We start from the raw sequence: 15,937 nt of genomic DNA on the forward strand, positions 1-15,937 counted from the left end.
CGAGGGAACAGAGACTTGGTGGGATGGGCCCTCACGTTTGATACGAGTTGTCGATGAGGAGATGCATCGTCTTGCCCAGATTGGTTCCTGAAAGTGCAGAAAAGGAAGGGGATCGATCCACGTTTGCTGTCGATCAACCCAACCAAGTTCCAACCAGGGGGTCGGATAGAACGGTGGTGTTGGGGGCGAGAACAACTACTCCTCCTAGAAGCAGCTCTGGCGCATGCACTCAGACACAGACAGACGCAGCCTCCTCTCCCAAAGACGGGGCCGTGGAGCTCTCTCGTCTGTTCAGGGCTGAGGGCTGCAGAACAAGCAAAGACCTGTTCTCTCACCTGTCAACTCTTCCTGGCCAAGTTCAAGACTTGAGACTCCTTCTTCTGATGGAGGGAGGGGGAAAAGAGCCTTCTCTCACTCTTCCCGTCTGCTGTCCCACGCGGATGCTCCCCTCAGAAAGTGAGACAATGGCCGGGAAGTTTCTTCTAGTTTGCTTTTTTTTTCTTGTTTCCTTTCTCTCTCTCCCCTTCTGTTGCACCTCGTGGAGATTGCGGAGACTTTGACCAAAAGGTAAACGCGGCAGGGCGAGAGACAAGACAAGTCAAGACAAGACAGGAACGGAACCGAGTTCGGTTGGTAACAGTGTGGAGGTCGTTTCTGGTGCAGTGCAGCGCGGTTGTGGTGGTGGTGCGGGCGGACGGGGAACAAGAGACAGCCACACAGACAAAACAGGGTGGCAGACGGGACGGAGAAAAAAGGACCAGCTGCGTAGCTAGATCCGGACGACAGAGTTTCGATGGCGGGTGCTGCAGACTGAGGCGGACGTTCCAGCACGAGGTCAGACCGTTGAGTATAATCGTTGTCTTGTACTGTCGTAGACGCGAGGCGAGGCGATGCGGTGGTGAGTGAGACCCTAAGCCCATTCACCGTGCTACATATGTAAAGACGAGGCCCCAGAAAGGTCGACGACCTGGTCCATCTACATATGTATGTATATGGGATGGGATGCAGAACGCACGAGGAATACCGGTCCAGGATGTGGGGGGGCCTCTTGCAGGGGGGAGGGGTGTGCCAGAGATTAGAGGGGAGTGTGTGTGTGGACTGAGAGAGAGAGAGAGAGGTGAATCTCTCTAGAGGTCGACTTGGTGTGAGTGTGAGCGAGTAGCAGTGGTGGTGGTGGTGATGGTGACGGGATAGGATAGCATGGCATGGGGGATACAGAGATATGAGAATGACGGGGAAACCTGGTTCGCATGGGGTATGACAAGCAAGACAACCGATGGCGATGCCTCCAGGGCAAGACCAAGACTTCACCTCCTCCCTCTCTCACACACACACACGCGCCTATGTACAGACACAGCACAGACAGGCACGACGCACGCACACACAGACACACACTAACAAGCGCGGCAGATGAGGACGACCGGCCGACCGACGACAACGACCAAGAGGAATAGACCGGGCATGGCATGGGCATCATGATGGCTCGGGGGTGGACCGGTGAGCCAGGGTCCAACGCTTCCTCCCTCCCTCTCCTTCTCGTCTGTCATCCCTCCTCCACCCCGGCAAGGTAAGGTCGCCGCTCGCGGGAAAAGCAACTCACAATCGTCAGCCGTTAGGAGACGGCGTGCGTGGGTAGACCCCCCCTGGTCAGCGCCAATCTGATAGGTGAGGTGAGAGACAGACAGGCACCTCTCAAGGGCAAGAGACACAAGCTTTTGATCAAGAGAGAGAGAGAGAAAGCCGAAAAAGAAAGCAATGACCAAAGGAAGCAAGTCAGTGTCAGGGCAAGACTCTTCACTCTCCCTCTCCCTCCCTTGCATATCCCAGGAACCTTCTCCCGTCCTCTTCCTCTTCTCTGGTGTCTCACCCGTTCCGGACGAACCACCGTCGACTCTTCATTTCCTCATTCCCCTCTTGGACGAACCGGCCCTGCTTCTCTTCAAGAAGGGGTTAGTTGGATACATAGGCCCATGATTACAGACCTGGGCCCATCAAGATGAGGTCAGAAGAAGGACGGGGCGTGCCGAGTCGAGTACGGTACCCGCTTGCCCTCTCGCTTTTTTTTTTTTTTTTTCTTCCACAAGCCGCGAGCACGAGCACGAGGCATGAGGCATTTCGACCAGGGCCTAACAACTCTGTTCCTCTTCTCTGGTCTGGTTGGTGCCTCGCAGTGGTTCAATGCCGACATGACATCGTTCCCCCACGAGAGGGACCACTCTGCTCCGAAGCAGCAGGGTGTGTAATACTTTGAAGCAGGTGTGGGTGCTTCTGCGAGAGAGAAAGAGATGCGTCTCAGTGTGTCTCAACCGCCCGTTGAGAAGAGAGAGAGTCTGAGGGGGGGAAGGGGCCCCATGCTGGCTCAAGAGCAGGACCGACGCGCGCGGGCTAAAAAAGATAGTCGCCTAGCAAGGCCACCAGCTCGCTACTCTCATAGGGCATCTCTCACTACCCTCAGAGTGCGGCGCCGGCGCCAAGAGCCATGCCCATTCGACAGTCCAAGATGGCCTGGACTCGACTGGGTTTAAACTGGAGAGGCTATGGTGGGAGGGGGCCATAGAACCAGGCCCTTTCTTCCGAGAGGGAGTCCACCATGAGTGGACCAGGTCACCTGCTAAGCCAGATCCTCCCCAGATACGAAATCCATCCCGCCCTGGCCTGAGAGAGTCAGACTGAACCTGAGCATATGAGCCCGCGATATCGACATGCTGCTTCTGGTATAACGCCCCTCCCTCCCTCCAGACCAGGCCGCGACCATGCCATGCCATCAGACGGACGGAAAAGCACCGACCGCGCTCGCTCGCTCGCTTCCCCCTACCTCTCCCCCCAGCAAAGATCGACTGACGGGCCACGGATGAGATACATTCAGCAGCGACGACGACGGCGGGAGGTCCGGCTTGCTCATAGCATGGACAAGGGTCTCGGGCAGCCCTGATCCCTGACCGACCAGAAGCAGACTCTAGGATGATAATCATAACCCAGGCCAGCCGCGAGCAACATAACCCGAAAGGTGTTGAAAAGGGTAAGGCGGCCAATGTCACTATTTAGCTCCTTAGCCCCAGGCACAAGAGCCGTTCCCTTCAGCTCTGCTTCAGCCTTCAGCCTCGGACGGGCCAGCTCGTGGCCTCGTTCGCCGGCTGGCTAGCCGGCCCCCCCTTCCTTCACCTCACCGTCCGTGGTCCATTGCTTGCTTCCATTTCTTCCCCGAACGCCGGACTCTGTCGTCACGGTGCCCTTGAAGACCAATGCCCGCCCGGATGGCGAGATCCGGCTCTCGCGCCTTGTCTCATCGGATGGGGTCAGGCCTGGGGCGGAGATGATGGGTGAAGGGAAGAGGGGGGGGGGCAGACGAGAGCCACTCATCAGCGAGGCTCTGGCGGTTTGATTCGCTCAGCCTTGTCCTTCGTGCGCCATGTCCTGGCCCATCTCTTCTCCCTTCCTTCTCGCGTCTTTCCTCGCCTCGCCTTTGCCTCGTGGTTCCAGGGTGGTCGAGCCATACTCGGGCCTCACCACCACCCACCCCCGTCGTCCAGGCCAGGCCAGGCTTGACGAGGCACGTTTTTTTCTCACTCTCTCATGCGTGCGCGCGCTGACCATACCCCGATGCGATGCTCGATAATCCCGGGACACTACGCTGCTGTTGGTCTTGTACCGTTCTTCCTGGTCCGTCCCCTGGCCAAGCCCATTCAGCGGCATGGCTTGGCTTACTGGCCAAAGTCTAGCGCGGGCAAACATCGTGGGCCGTGGAGATGTGCCGCTCCAGGATACCTCGATAGGTAGTAGCTACATACCAGGACGGGCGGGAGCGAGTCGTAGCCATGTTACTCTGTAACGGACTGGGCGCACGTGTGGCCGTGGTCCACTCGACAGCCCTCTTTTTTTTTGAGTTGTTGGTCTGTGTTATGAATCAGCTCGTGGCTTAGCATTAGTCTGAGCGAGATGCGAGTGTTTCGTCCATCTTGATCGGTCTGCAGTGTTCAGCAGATAGTCCGTCCGCGATGGGCTCTACCCCCTTCCCTCATCTTGATCTCGGCGGCGTCGTCGTCGTGCTATAGGCGAGCAAGCAGCCAGCCGGCGTCTTTCGCAGACACACCTTTTGAGTCGAGCAACCAAGCAAGCAAGCAACATGATGACATGGTGCTCGGGATTCCGCAACTGGAATGACGGTGGGTCATAGCCTGGTCTCGTCCATCCTATCCTATCCTATCCTATCCCATGCCATGCCCTGGAGAACTTGGTGTATGGATTACGGAGCAGGTACTGCGCAAGCAAGTATGGTAGGTACTGACTGTACTGTACTGTACTGTCCGTCTGATGTATGGATGGATACCTCTCCTACACCTGGTGCCTCGAGTCGAGACGAGAACCGAGACGGAGATCTACCACTACTCTGCAACTGCAGCAGCAGGTAGGTAGCAATCAAGAACCAGAACCGGGGGGCTTGACATGGACAGAGGCAGACTAGTGGGACGGGCCTTTCTGGAGCCAGTTTGACAGCCGCCGCCTGCCGCCATCCATCATCCATCGCTCATCGCCAGTCGACGTCGCCATTCCGCCCCCTGTCCTTCAGCAGGAGTCTGTTGTGTGTATCCATGTCATGGCATGTCTCCTCCCGTGTCTCGCGGCTTGGCCTTTTAACCTTTCCGAGCCGTCGCTGCACCCTCGGTGATTGTCGCGTATCATTTCTTCATCTCTCTTGGGGTTGGGCCTAGGCCGCAGACAGAGCAAGGAGGTCCAACATGGAGGAAAACGGCTCCCATGGCTAGTCAGATCTCTAGCGCAATTTCCGGGGGAGGCATAAACGGGTGTGCGCCCACTCCCGAGCGCAGCTAGAGCTTGTCTACCACTCCACCCCCGGCAGACGGAGAGCCATTGGGCAGCAAGCAACCTCTTGTGCTTGTTTGCTGCCGTCCGTCTTTTTTCGACCGCCGACAAGAGAGAGAGATCCTGACAACATGAGAAAGCCCGCAGAGAAATGGAGGAGGGGGGCGCCGCCTCTGCCCGTGGACGGTCCAATCCGCCGTCCGGCTGTTGATCCAGTTGGCCAGCTCCATCAAGATCCCTGACACCGGGGTCTGGGTTTTTTTTCTCTCTTCCTTCCCTTCCCTTCCCTCTACTCTGTCTGGTTCACCTTTCGCTTCCTTCTCTTGATGGTGCCAGGTACCTCTCAAACGTTTCTTTTGTGGCTTTCCTTTCCTGCTGGTGTCGTCCAACGAGTGAGATGACAATGGCAAGTTGGCGTCGGCGGAAAAAGAAAGCAAGATAGAAGGATGCTTTGTTTTGCATTGCTGATCTTCGGACCCCAGACCCAATGCGTCTGTAGTGTAATATCAAGCTGGAGCCATCCGCGGCAGTCGTTGCCTGAACAAGCTTCCTTGCTCGCTCATTGACTTGACCTGACGGCATCAGACGAGCTCTCTCTGCTTTGGCTTTTTCTCCCGTGGTGGCATGGCGCACTAGTACTGTAGGTCCTCCATCCCATCTGTCGTCCCCCTGTTGCTGCTGAAGCTTGACAGAAACGAGGCCCTCCGCCTGTGGTGAGATCATGACGACGCGACGCCCACTCGGCGGCTCCAGAGAAGGATCGCAGCGCGCGTCCAGATCTAACCCAGCATCTCATGACAGCGGCATCATGTCGTATCGTATCCCAACGCCTGGCGTATAGCCATATACGCCCTCTTCGCCCGTGCTACCGTGATGCGGCCAATCGCATTTCATCGCCTTCAGACCTGGTGCTGTAGGTAGGGACCGCGGGAGGTGAGCTTTTGATCAGTGCAGTCAGTGCCATGCTGCCCTGCTGCTGCTGCCCTGCCCTGGGATGCCATGCCATGACATGCAACTGCTACCTTGGGGCCGCGTTTGGTCAATGGTTGCTAATCAAGCGCAGCCAGGGGAGGGTATCCATCTTTGTTGTCTCTTTGGGCGCCATCTGCCCCTTGCGCTGCCCGATTGAGATCTCATCAGCCGTCGTGATATGACTGCTGAAGAACAAGACTGGCTGTTGCTTGACCTCGTGCATGCCGTGAGCTTGTCTGTCCTGATGTTTGCTTCTACAGCAACGGGATCAACCTTATCGGTCGGTTGTTTCAAGCCAACCGTGCCCATCAGCTCCCAACAAGACCGACTGACTTGCCGTCTCCCCATCTGTCCCCATTGCTTCCTCCTCTTGCACTCTTGACAAGGCTTTGTGATCTTTTTTTCATAACCCTAGACGTCAAACCCTGCTCTCCTACAGTCCGCACACACACAGACACACACACACCAAAACATGATCGAGCAAGCAAACGTCCATGCAGGCAGCAAGGCCCCCCCCCTCCCTCCTCTTCAACAGCTGCTCCACCTCCTCCCTCCCTGCAGCCACTCTATGCTCCTGTGGAGATCAAGCCCGCAGCGGCCTGTGAGAGCGTTCTTACCTCCCCTGCTTGCTGAGAGGGGAGAGGGATCCCCTTGTCCAGAGAGGGGGCCGCCTAACCCCTTTCGAGCTTGGCGCGGGCTTCGGGACGTTTTTCATGTCCAGAGGCTTGCCTCTCCGCCTTTCACGATGCTTCTCTTGCCGCCGGGCACCATGATGAAGGGTGGGTCGCAGAGCGGCACTAGCGGGGGGTGGACGGAACGGAGCGTGTCGATGCGAGGAGCCATGTCGAATCTTGTCAGTGACAAGAGCGGACTTTGTCTGACTCGTCGTTGACCGGGGGAGAGGCAGAGAGATGATAGATGCCCATGCTAATCCTCCCGCTTCTTTTCTGCTGCTTTGTCATGATTGCGGACATTGTCTCGATCCTGCTTCAACATGCCCTTTGCCTGTGGATATACGGGAACAGGACCACCAAGGGGAGTACTGTACGTGCCGGGATACCTTGACTTGGCATCTAACGTGGCTTACGGATACCTGAAGAGCACGAGCCTTCGGCATAGATCCTTTGGCTGCTGCGTCTGCGTCTTTGCATGACACGATAGAGTGAGCGAGACCCGTCAGGGCCAAAGATGAAGTGAGCCTGCGCTCACTCGCGAGCTCGTCCCTTTAAGCGCCCCGATGCAAGCCAAGCAAAAGCAAGAGGACCTGTTTCACGGCCCCCGCCTGCATCCCACGCTTCTGCTGGGAAAGACGGCCGCAGATCGAGAGGCCCTCGGCTATGCAGGTCGAACCACTGCGTCCCGTTGCTTGTCGACATCAGATGGTGGCGTCGTCTTTGGGGTTCAAAATCTACCTAGCGTCGCTGTCTGTTGTAAGTCTTGTAGATGGTGAGTGTGAGTGAGTTTGAGTGATTGGTAAAGGCTCAAGTCAAGATCTCTGTTGTTGCTGCTGGGAAATGCGTCTCTCTCTTTTGTTGATGGATGGACTGACTGTTCGGAATTGCCCAAGAGCGGTTCCGAGTGGTGCAATCTTCCAAACAGTCAACTATGAACTGCCGTGGCTGCCTCTTCTCTTGTTGATTGATGTGCACGCCGCAAGTGCTTCGCTTTGCTTTGCCTTGCCTGCCTTGCTCCATACGGCAACCATTCCGGAGATATCTCTGCTGAGAAATCCCCGTCTCCGTCTCCATCTTCATCTTAATCTTGTCGCGTCCCTTGTTCATCGTCGCCTGCCGATTAACACTTGCTTCTCTCTCTTTCATCTCCCCTGGTGCAGCCCCATCAGCTTGCCCTGCGAGTGCGCACGCCACCTCGTCTTCCCCCCGGAAACTATTGTGCCGATCATTATCGTGCCTGGTCGAGCCCAAGTCGAGACTTCGCACCAGCCAGACGTGCTCGTAGCCGCGCATCCAGTGCAGTGTCAGCCCTGTCCTTATTGACCCTGTTGTAACCGTCATTCCATGCCGTTACCCGCGTGGTTCCCTCCTCTCTGTTCCCCTCAGCCACTCGAGTCAAGCCCAAATCAGCCCGTTGCTCCAAACCTGGTGGGTGGTCGGGCATGGGCTCTGGCTACACATCGATTGCAGTGCGGCGGTCCAAGTTGCCCGGCTCACGAAGCCTCTGACGTTCCCGTGGGGAAGCCCCCCTTCATCTCCGCAAGGTTTTCTTCATCGTTTAACAATGGTCACTTTGGCAAGACAGTTAGCATCGTCATGACTCTAGCACAAACCCTGGCAGCCTAGCCCCAACGCACTCGACTGGGGGGGTCAGACGCCCCCGGCCGGTCAAAGAAGCAAGATCCCGACTGCATCGGGTAGATCAAGCTTGACGGCCTCAGAGCATCCGTTCCCGCGATCTGCGTTTGGGCCGCCTCGGAGTTGGTTTGGTCTGGGAGGGGGTCTTGGTCGGGATCACCGAAGTAAGCTACTCACCAACATCTTCGTCACACAGCTCATGTCCCAGCCCGACTCGCTGCGGCTGATGCTTGACAGACTTGCCGTATACGATGGCCGTTTTGAAAACTTCCGTAATGCTTCGGTGGATAGCGTTACACTGGGCACCGGATTTGGTCAGCAATCACATATTGGCCAAATTACAGGGCTCCGCTCTAGGAACCGGGTGAGCTGGGCTCTCTCTCAACTTACAAAGTCTTCAACCGTGCAGCGCGTGGATCGGAGAACAACGGGCGCCGAGTAATCGGGCTGCTTGCCCTTGGGCTTCGTGTACACCCGAACAAGGTTGAGTTTGTCCCACATGGCCTCCATCAGCTCGTCAATGTTCCACCCGTGCTCGGAGCTGATGGGCACGGCGTTGGGGATTCGGTACAGCAGATCAAGCTCCTCAATGCTGATCGAGTCGATCTTGTTGAGGCAGTAAACCACGGGAATGTAACTGGCGGGTTACCAATGTCAGCACCTCAGGTCCATCTCTACTTCAGGTGTACCATGTGTTAGAGCTCGCCTACCTTCGACTCTTGGCCTCGAGAACGTCGATCAGGTCATCGACGGTGGCATCACATCGGATAGTAATGTCTGCAGAGTTGATCCGGTATTCGCTCATGACAGCCTTGATCTCGCCATGATCGATATGGGTCAGGGGCACGGTGCTCGTGATATTGAGGCCACCCTTGTCCTTCTTCTTGAAGGTGATGTTTGGTGGCTCCTTATTGATTCGAATTCCGAAGCCCTCGAGCTCCGACTCGATCACCCGCTTGTCCGTCAGGGGCTTGTTCACGTCGAGCACAATGAAGATCAAATGGCACGTCTTGGCGACGGCGATGACCTGGCGACCTCGACCTCGACCATCCTTGGCACCCTCGATAATTCCGGGAAGGTCGATAATCTGCAAGGGGGCGCCTGGTGAGTGCGTGTCAGCCGGTCTGCCACAAAGCCCGGGGGGGCACGAAGGAGCAACTCTAACAAGTGGCTCGCCAACGGGGTCGGGTATCAAGCCCGCCAAAACGGCCGCAGCCGCTGGGCGGGCGGGACAGAGTGGAGGAGGGGGAGACCAAGTGAAACTAACCGTTATAGACGACCTGTCCTGGCACCGATGTCAGGGTGGTGAACTCGTACGCGGCCGCCTCCGAGTGTTGGCCCGTCAGTCGGCTCATGAGCGTACTCTTTCCCACAGAGGGGAACCCAATGAAGCCGATACTGGCGACACCTGTCCTGGCCACATCGAATCCAGCGCCGCCTCCGCCGCCTCCGCCACTGGGGGTCAACAGCTCGCGCTTGAGTTTGGCCAACTTGGCCTTGAGCTGACCCAGATGAAACGACGTCGCCTTGTTCTTCTGGGTCCTGGCCATCTGTTTCCACGGGTTAGAGCCGGTTGGCTGAGATACGGGAGGGTTCGTCGATTATCGTCATCTCGAACACGCCGAGGGAGGGGGGAGTCGATGGGAATCACGCACTTCGGCCTCAATCTCTTTGATCTGGCGGGGGGGTCAGGGTTAGCAAACCTCATCTCGTTCATGGCGCAACTGGTGGCAGTTCGCAGCAACATACCTTGTCCACTGTGGTAGCCATGGTGGCGACTAGCTCCTGCTACGGTATCGGCTTGTTTCCAGGCTGTGTCTGGCCTCAGATCTCGGGTTCGTAGCACAAATCCGCGGTGAGCAGGGGACTTTTGGTGATAATTGAAATGCGTGTGTTGGAGTCTTTGAGATGGTGGGGTAAATTTTTCTGGCAGCCACCACCAGCGAGTGGTAAGTGATGTCAGCCAGCGGGGTCTCAGCAACCAATCAGGTCTCAGGTCAAGTTAGACTTTGGGTATCAACACCACGTTATGAGTTGCCACTCAAGTCAAGTATTCAGACATTTTGACGTTTGTTGTTTCGTTGATTCTACTGTGCGTACAAGCGCTCATACAGCGGGTTCGAGCCTGTCCAACAGTGTCTCGTTCCAGTAGTAACGTCAAGTGTCCCCCAGCCATTAGCTTGTGTGCACATGACGAGTGTCATCCTTCTTCCTTACACGCGACACAACTTGTCGCCTTCAAATATCGTCTTCTCAGGATCTCGGAAGCCATCCAACCCATGTACATGACATGACCATTCCCCCAGAAACAGGCCTATATCCCGATCCAATCCTCATGGGTAGATAGATGCCATACCCCTCTTTACCTGTCATCATCCCCATGTCGACGAAGCAATAACCCAGACCATTCCCTGTCTGTGCCTGCGCCGTCCATGGTCGTTACTTGGACAAAGGAAACTTGAAATAGCAGTATAATAACTCTCAACCGTGAATCTGAGACTCAAACCCCATTGGGTGGCTTCAGGTTCAATTTCCGTTAACTCCATTCGTGAGCCCCTCGTGAGCGGTAGTCGAGTTTGTCATGCCCTCAGACGACCCTGGCGTCAAAACCCGGATAGTGCCATTCATTGACTTTTGGCTGATGGGCGATGAATGAATGCCGTTGACAAGAGGAGGGCTTAGGTGGCCGTTGACCAGATGCTCAAGTCCTTGCTCGACGCAGATTCGAGGGTACTCTGGGTCGTCTGGGTGGACTTGAATCAGTCCTCGTCGAGGAACCTTCTTCTCTGGGAACGGTGTGCTGCTCGTCTGTGCGAGTTGAGGCATGTCTTCGCCCACCAAGAGACCGCTATAGTAATATTTGGATCGAGGTGCGAAACCATGGAAGCGACCAGCATCTGGATCTTGCTTCCACTTGTTGTTTGTCACCCACCCACGACTTTGCGCCTCGGTCTCCAACAGTTCGCGGTATTCCACCGCAAGTTGAACATGACACAGGTGTGGGATATTAGGAACAGTATACATCAGATCCGACACCTAACTTGTATTAGCAAATGACATGTCGCTGGCTATTGTGTCACAACATACCTTGACAAAGAACATTTCCATGTCGAGGAATCTCTCCCAGGCTTCCTGCTTGAGCCGTTGTTTCGTCTGGAAACGCAGTTCGGAGGGATCCTCGTCTCCATAGTAGTTGGGGAGTTGACGTCCAAGATCCCAAAGCTTCTCGTCGACGAGTGAGTAGAGACTCCATTCGATTCGCCAAAGAGTAAGTTTAGCCAGGGACGAGACAGGAACGCGTTCCCAAGCTGTGTCTGGGACATCTGTTAGTGAAATCCAGTATTGACTCAGTAAGCAGACTTACATCGCGACAGATTCAGATCCTTCTCGCCAAGAAGAAGAGCAGCGTGTGTGTTGAGAACCCATTGCTCGCGCCCTTCAGGGGTTTGGTTGGCTTCTGGTCGGATGGTATCGTAACGGCAACCTTGCATCCGCTTGAACTTCTCTGCAATAGTAGGAAGCTTGGGGTTGGGGCAAGTATCCAACCATCGAAGAAGAGGGGGCAACTTGTCGAGGCGCGCGCGTTCCTGTTCCTCGCGTATCCGTCGTAGTTCGGCTTCGCGAGCGGCTCGCTTCCTTTCCATTTCCTCGCGATGTGCTCGGTCTCGGCGCTCCTTTTCTTTTCGTTCCTCCTCCTCGCGTTCACGGCGAGCTTGTTCGGCCGCTTCTCGCTCGAGCTGCTCACGGTGTAGCCTTTCCTCTTCCTCTCGCTGCTTGCGCTCTTCCTCCTCCTTCTTCTTCCGTTCCTCCTCCAGACGTTTCTTCTCTTCTTCCTCACGGCGAGCCTTTTCCTCGGCCTCACGTCGTTGCTTCTCTTCTTCTTCTCGTCGTCGACGCTCCTCCTCCTTGCGTTTCCGTTCGGCCTCGCGTTCTTCCTCTTGCTTCCGCTTTCTCTCCTGCTCGGCCTCCTCCTCCTTACGCTTCTTCTCCTCTTCCTCTGCTCTCTTTCGCGCTTCTTCCTCTTCACGCTTCTTCTTTTCCTCGGCTTCGACTCGCTTACGCTCTTCCTCCTTCTTTCGCGCCTCCTCCTTGCGAGCCTCCTCCTTCTTCCGGGCCTCTTCTTTCTTCTTTGCCTCTTCCAATTCGGCGAGACGCTGCTTCTCTTGCTCGGCTTCCTGGGCCTGCTTAGCCTCCTTTGCTCGAGCAGCTTGCATCTCAGCTTCTGACACAGCTCGAATTGTATCAGCATCCTTCATGTCAACGTCAGTATCTTCTGACTTGACATGGATCAGCTTCTCGGCGCTGCTGGATCGATCCGGTTCCGCGCGATGAGAGTCATGATGCTTTTCCCGTCGATCGTCATCATGCTTCTTGTGATTCGATTTGGATGAGAGCTTGGAAGAATCTTGAAGAGAACTGGACTTGCGTGGTCGTTCGTCAGAGGATAGCAACTGTTTCGGTCGTTTCTCCTTGGTTTCACCGTCGATACGTCGTCGTTTCAGCGGGACTTCACTATCGTCCTTGTCACCGTTACTGGGTCGATCAGGCGTGGTACTAGCTCGGTGCCTCTTGGCCGACCCATCGCCGGAAACTGATAAACGATCCCTTGACTCGTCTCGCTTGAGAGCCTTGGTTCGGTCATGGTACTTCTCAGACAGTTTCTCGGGCCTGTGCTTGTCGGATGGTTCGTCGTGTCTCGTTTCGTGAGGGCTGGTAGGGTGATCTTTGAGTGATGAGGCGTTGGAGGCCATACTAGCACGCCGTTGCCTCTCTCGTTCTCCTCGTAGCTCGCCCTTAGACACAAGCTTCCTTCTGGGCTTGACAGTTTCACCTTCAGACGATACACCAGCAGCATCTGATTCGGCACGTTTCACCTTGAGCTGCTTGTGAGAAATCGAGGGAGACAGTTCGCGATCTGAAACATTGATAGAGGGGAGGCGATCTTCCTTTCTGGGACGTCCTGGGCCACGTTTTGGGGGATGGTCATCTCCATGGTTGGCGGATGTGTCTGTTCTTCGCTTTTCCTTGGGACTTGTGAGCTTGGCGCCGCTGAGCTTCTTCTTCGGCTCCGGGCTAGAGAGATGCCGCTTTTGTTGCAAACGAGCCTCCTCCTTCTCCTTGGCCTCGGCTCGCCTGGCTCGCTTCGCTTCGCGCTCTTCTCGCTCACCACGCTCACGCTCTCGGTCCCGTCGGCTGGGGGATTTCGTTTTGGCCGAGTCCTTGTGACTCCGCTTGTGCTCGTCGTAAGCATTTTTCAACATGTGTTCTTCTTCCTTCCAGTTCGAGCCTGCCCGACGCCGTGCGATTTCGTAGTAAGTTTCTCCCTTGAAACGCCGTGTTGGATCAAAACCCTGCTGTTCTAAGAGTAATTCCACAACCTTGATGTTCTCTTGTCCAATTGCTGCTAGTATCGGTGTTGCAAACTCTGGTTGTACGGAAGAAATGGGTGCTGGATCTGGGTTTGCGGCTCCTAAACTTAGTAGCAATTGGATGACAAGATCGTGGCCTCCTCTTGCAGCAGCAACCATGGACTCGGGGTCGTTGAAGCCTTCCTTCACTTGCAGGATGCGGGCGACGGTTTCCTCATCTCCGCGTCCAGCAGCTTGTCGAAGGGTCTTCTCGTCCAAGGGCATGTACAGCAAATCGTTTCTTGTCTTTTGTGCGCGAACGGTTCCTGATCTGCGTCCTTGTTGATTTGTGGCAGGGGAATTCCGAGGACTGTCCGGTGCGTGTGAGTCCCTTGCGTCATGGGAGTCGTGGTGCGAATGGCGGTCTTCCGAGGTGCGTCGTCGTTCACCTACTCGCTTCCTTGCTGCCATCAGAGCGGCACGAATCTCGTCTGCGTTTTCCGTCTTCTCGCTTACACGGTCGACTGGCTCCTCTCCGTTCACGTTGGCTTTTCGAGGGTTGACACCAGCGTCCAGCAAAAGCTTGACCACTCCGAGGTGGCCATTGTCGACGGCGTCGAGCAGTGGAGTATCTTTATCGTAGTTGACACAGTCCAGGTTGCAGCCGGCCTCGATCAAAAGTTTGACAATATCCTCGCATCCATTAATTGCAGCAATTTGCAGAGGTGTATTTCCAGCGTAGTCGGCAACGTTCAGGTCCTCTGGCCTCTCCATAAGACGTGTTTTGGCACCCTCGTAGTCTCCTTTGGCGCAAGCGCGGGCTAGGAAGGTCTGGCCGTGAGCATCGAGATGCTTTTTGTGCGGCGCCATTCTGGCGGGAGAAGCATTCGTGTCGGCGGTGGCAGGCGTTGCCAGGCTACGAAGTTTGGAGCTGCGAGGGTGGGGACTGCCACTGGCAGAAGATTCGTCCGAGTGGTATTCCGTGGAGTGTAGAGGGGGAGGCAGGCGCCTCTTCTTTTGGCCGGAGCCGTTGGAGGAATGTGAGGGCAGTTGGGAGGATGCGCTCCTCCGGTGAGATCGAGACTGTGGGGAAATAGATCGGTTCTGTGATTCATGGTGTGACTTGCCAGAGAGAGCCTTGTGCTCCTTGTGCAGGCGACCCGAGTCGATGCCTACGCTGGTTGTTCGCTGGCGGCGGACCTTGCGGCTGTCGGCCTCGTCGTCGGATTCGAGCCTTGAGCCCTTGCGCTTGTGCGGCACCAGGCGCTCGGTAGATTTTAGTTTGTCACGGATGGACGTCTTGGAGGGCCGAGGGCGAGAGTGTTCAGAGTCGGAAGATGAGTGGGGGTCGTCGGAGCGGCGACGGTGTTGACGCCGGTGCTGCGGTGGGGACGCAGGCGCAGAGCTCAAACCACTCGACGCCGCATCTTTGCCCCGTGACTGCTTTTCGCGTTCGAGATGGGCCGACAGACGCTTCTTTTTAATAGGGTCGCCACGGGCAATAATCGAAGACTGATTTTTTTCGAGGTCGTGAGGCGGACAGCCGGCCGCCTGGATGGTCGACTTGGAGGCGTCGCCGTCGCCATCGCCATCGCTCTTATCCTCCTGCCTCACCTTGCGGGCCTTTGAAGGGGAGTGGCCATCTTTACCAGGCAGAACGATTGTTTCGGCGTCAGAGTCGCGGTCCTCGGGACCATCTGCATCGGGCGCCGACGAAGAATTCGCAGGTTGACGAGGTTCCTTGTCCTTATCAACGGGCTCGGAGGGCTTGGGGCTTACAGGCGGCGGCGTCGACTTGGTGGTTTCGGGCTTGGGGTCGGGCCGCCGAGGTTCATCGCCAGCAGGCCTCGTCTGGTCGGACTGGGCAGCATTCTGCGCATCCATGACATTTACCTGCGAGGACGGCCAGCGACTACCACCATTCTGGTGATGGATGACCAGGACGACAACGATGGGGGCGATTGATTCGCACGGGTGAGACAAAAGGGGGAGCCCCTATCGACGACGACAACCGAGGACAAGGTGCGGGTGCGGGCGCGGCACACGAGATGGGATTTGGTGAGGCGTCGAGAGCGAGCGAGAGAGGACACGGGCGCCGGTGACACGAGGAAAGGCGGAAAAGGACAGACAGCGACACGTATTCAACAGAGATCCGGCGAGCGTTGAAGGTTACGGGGAACAGAGTTCGAGGGATCGGAGTCTCGACAGGAATCGGGCGGTCGGGTCGCAGGCGGTATACGAGGATGAATGATGATGGATTGTTTTGGAGATGAAATGCTGAAACCTTGTTTTGCTGAATGGATGACTGAGAGCGACGGGGAACTCCCCAAGCCGAGAGCGAAAAGAGTCTGTCCGTCCCCTTTGATGGCCATCGGTGATGTGATTGGACGGTTCCGTGCTTGGGTATTCGTACTATGCTCTGTTAAGACCTACGGCCGCCCACAAGGTGCTGACCGCACTCAATTACGGCAGACGAATGAGCGG

The 15,937-nt window shown here is 56.2% G+C and overlaps 2 protein-coding genes across 2 annotated transcripts; both read right to left on the reverse strand.

Annotated features, from left to right (window-relative positions):
* Nucleotides 1-8,018: 8,018 nt before the first annotated feature.
* NCS54_00588900 (Ribosome-interacting GTPase 1) lies at nucleotides 8,019-9,875 on the reverse strand (the record flags this gene model as incomplete). The annotated part of the gene is made up of 7 exons (XM_053151371.1): nucleotides 8,019-8,038; nucleotides 8,283-8,403; nucleotides 8,496-8,742; nucleotides 8,816-9,206; nucleotides 9,373-9,655; nucleotides 9,761-9,781; nucleotides 9,855-9,875. 7 exons carry the CDS (start codon nucleotides 9,873-9,875, stop codon nucleotides 8,019-8,021), a joined length of 1,104 nt encoding a protein of 367 aa, XP_053007346.1.
* A 756-nt stretch (nucleotides 9,876-10,631) lies between these two features.
* NCS54_00589000 (Hypothetical protein) lies at nucleotides 10,632-15,337 on the reverse strand (the record flags this gene model as incomplete). The annotated part of the gene is made up of 3 exons (XM_053151372.1): nucleotides 10,632-11,141; nucleotides 11,193-11,419; nucleotides 11,470-15,337. The coding sequence occupies 3 exons, from the start codon at nucleotides 15,335-15,337 to the stop codon at nucleotides 10,632-10,634; spliced, it is 4,605 nt and encodes a 1,534-aa protein (XP_053007347.1).
* Nucleotides 15,338-15,937: the final 600 nt, after the last annotated feature.

This window comes from Fusarium falciforme, chromosome 4, assembly GCF_026873545.1.
Source record: "Fusarium falciforme chromosome 4, complete sequence".
Taxonomy (NCBI): Eukaryota; Fungi; Ascomycota; class Sordariomycetes; order Hypocreales; family Nectriaceae; genus Fusarium; species Fusarium falciforme.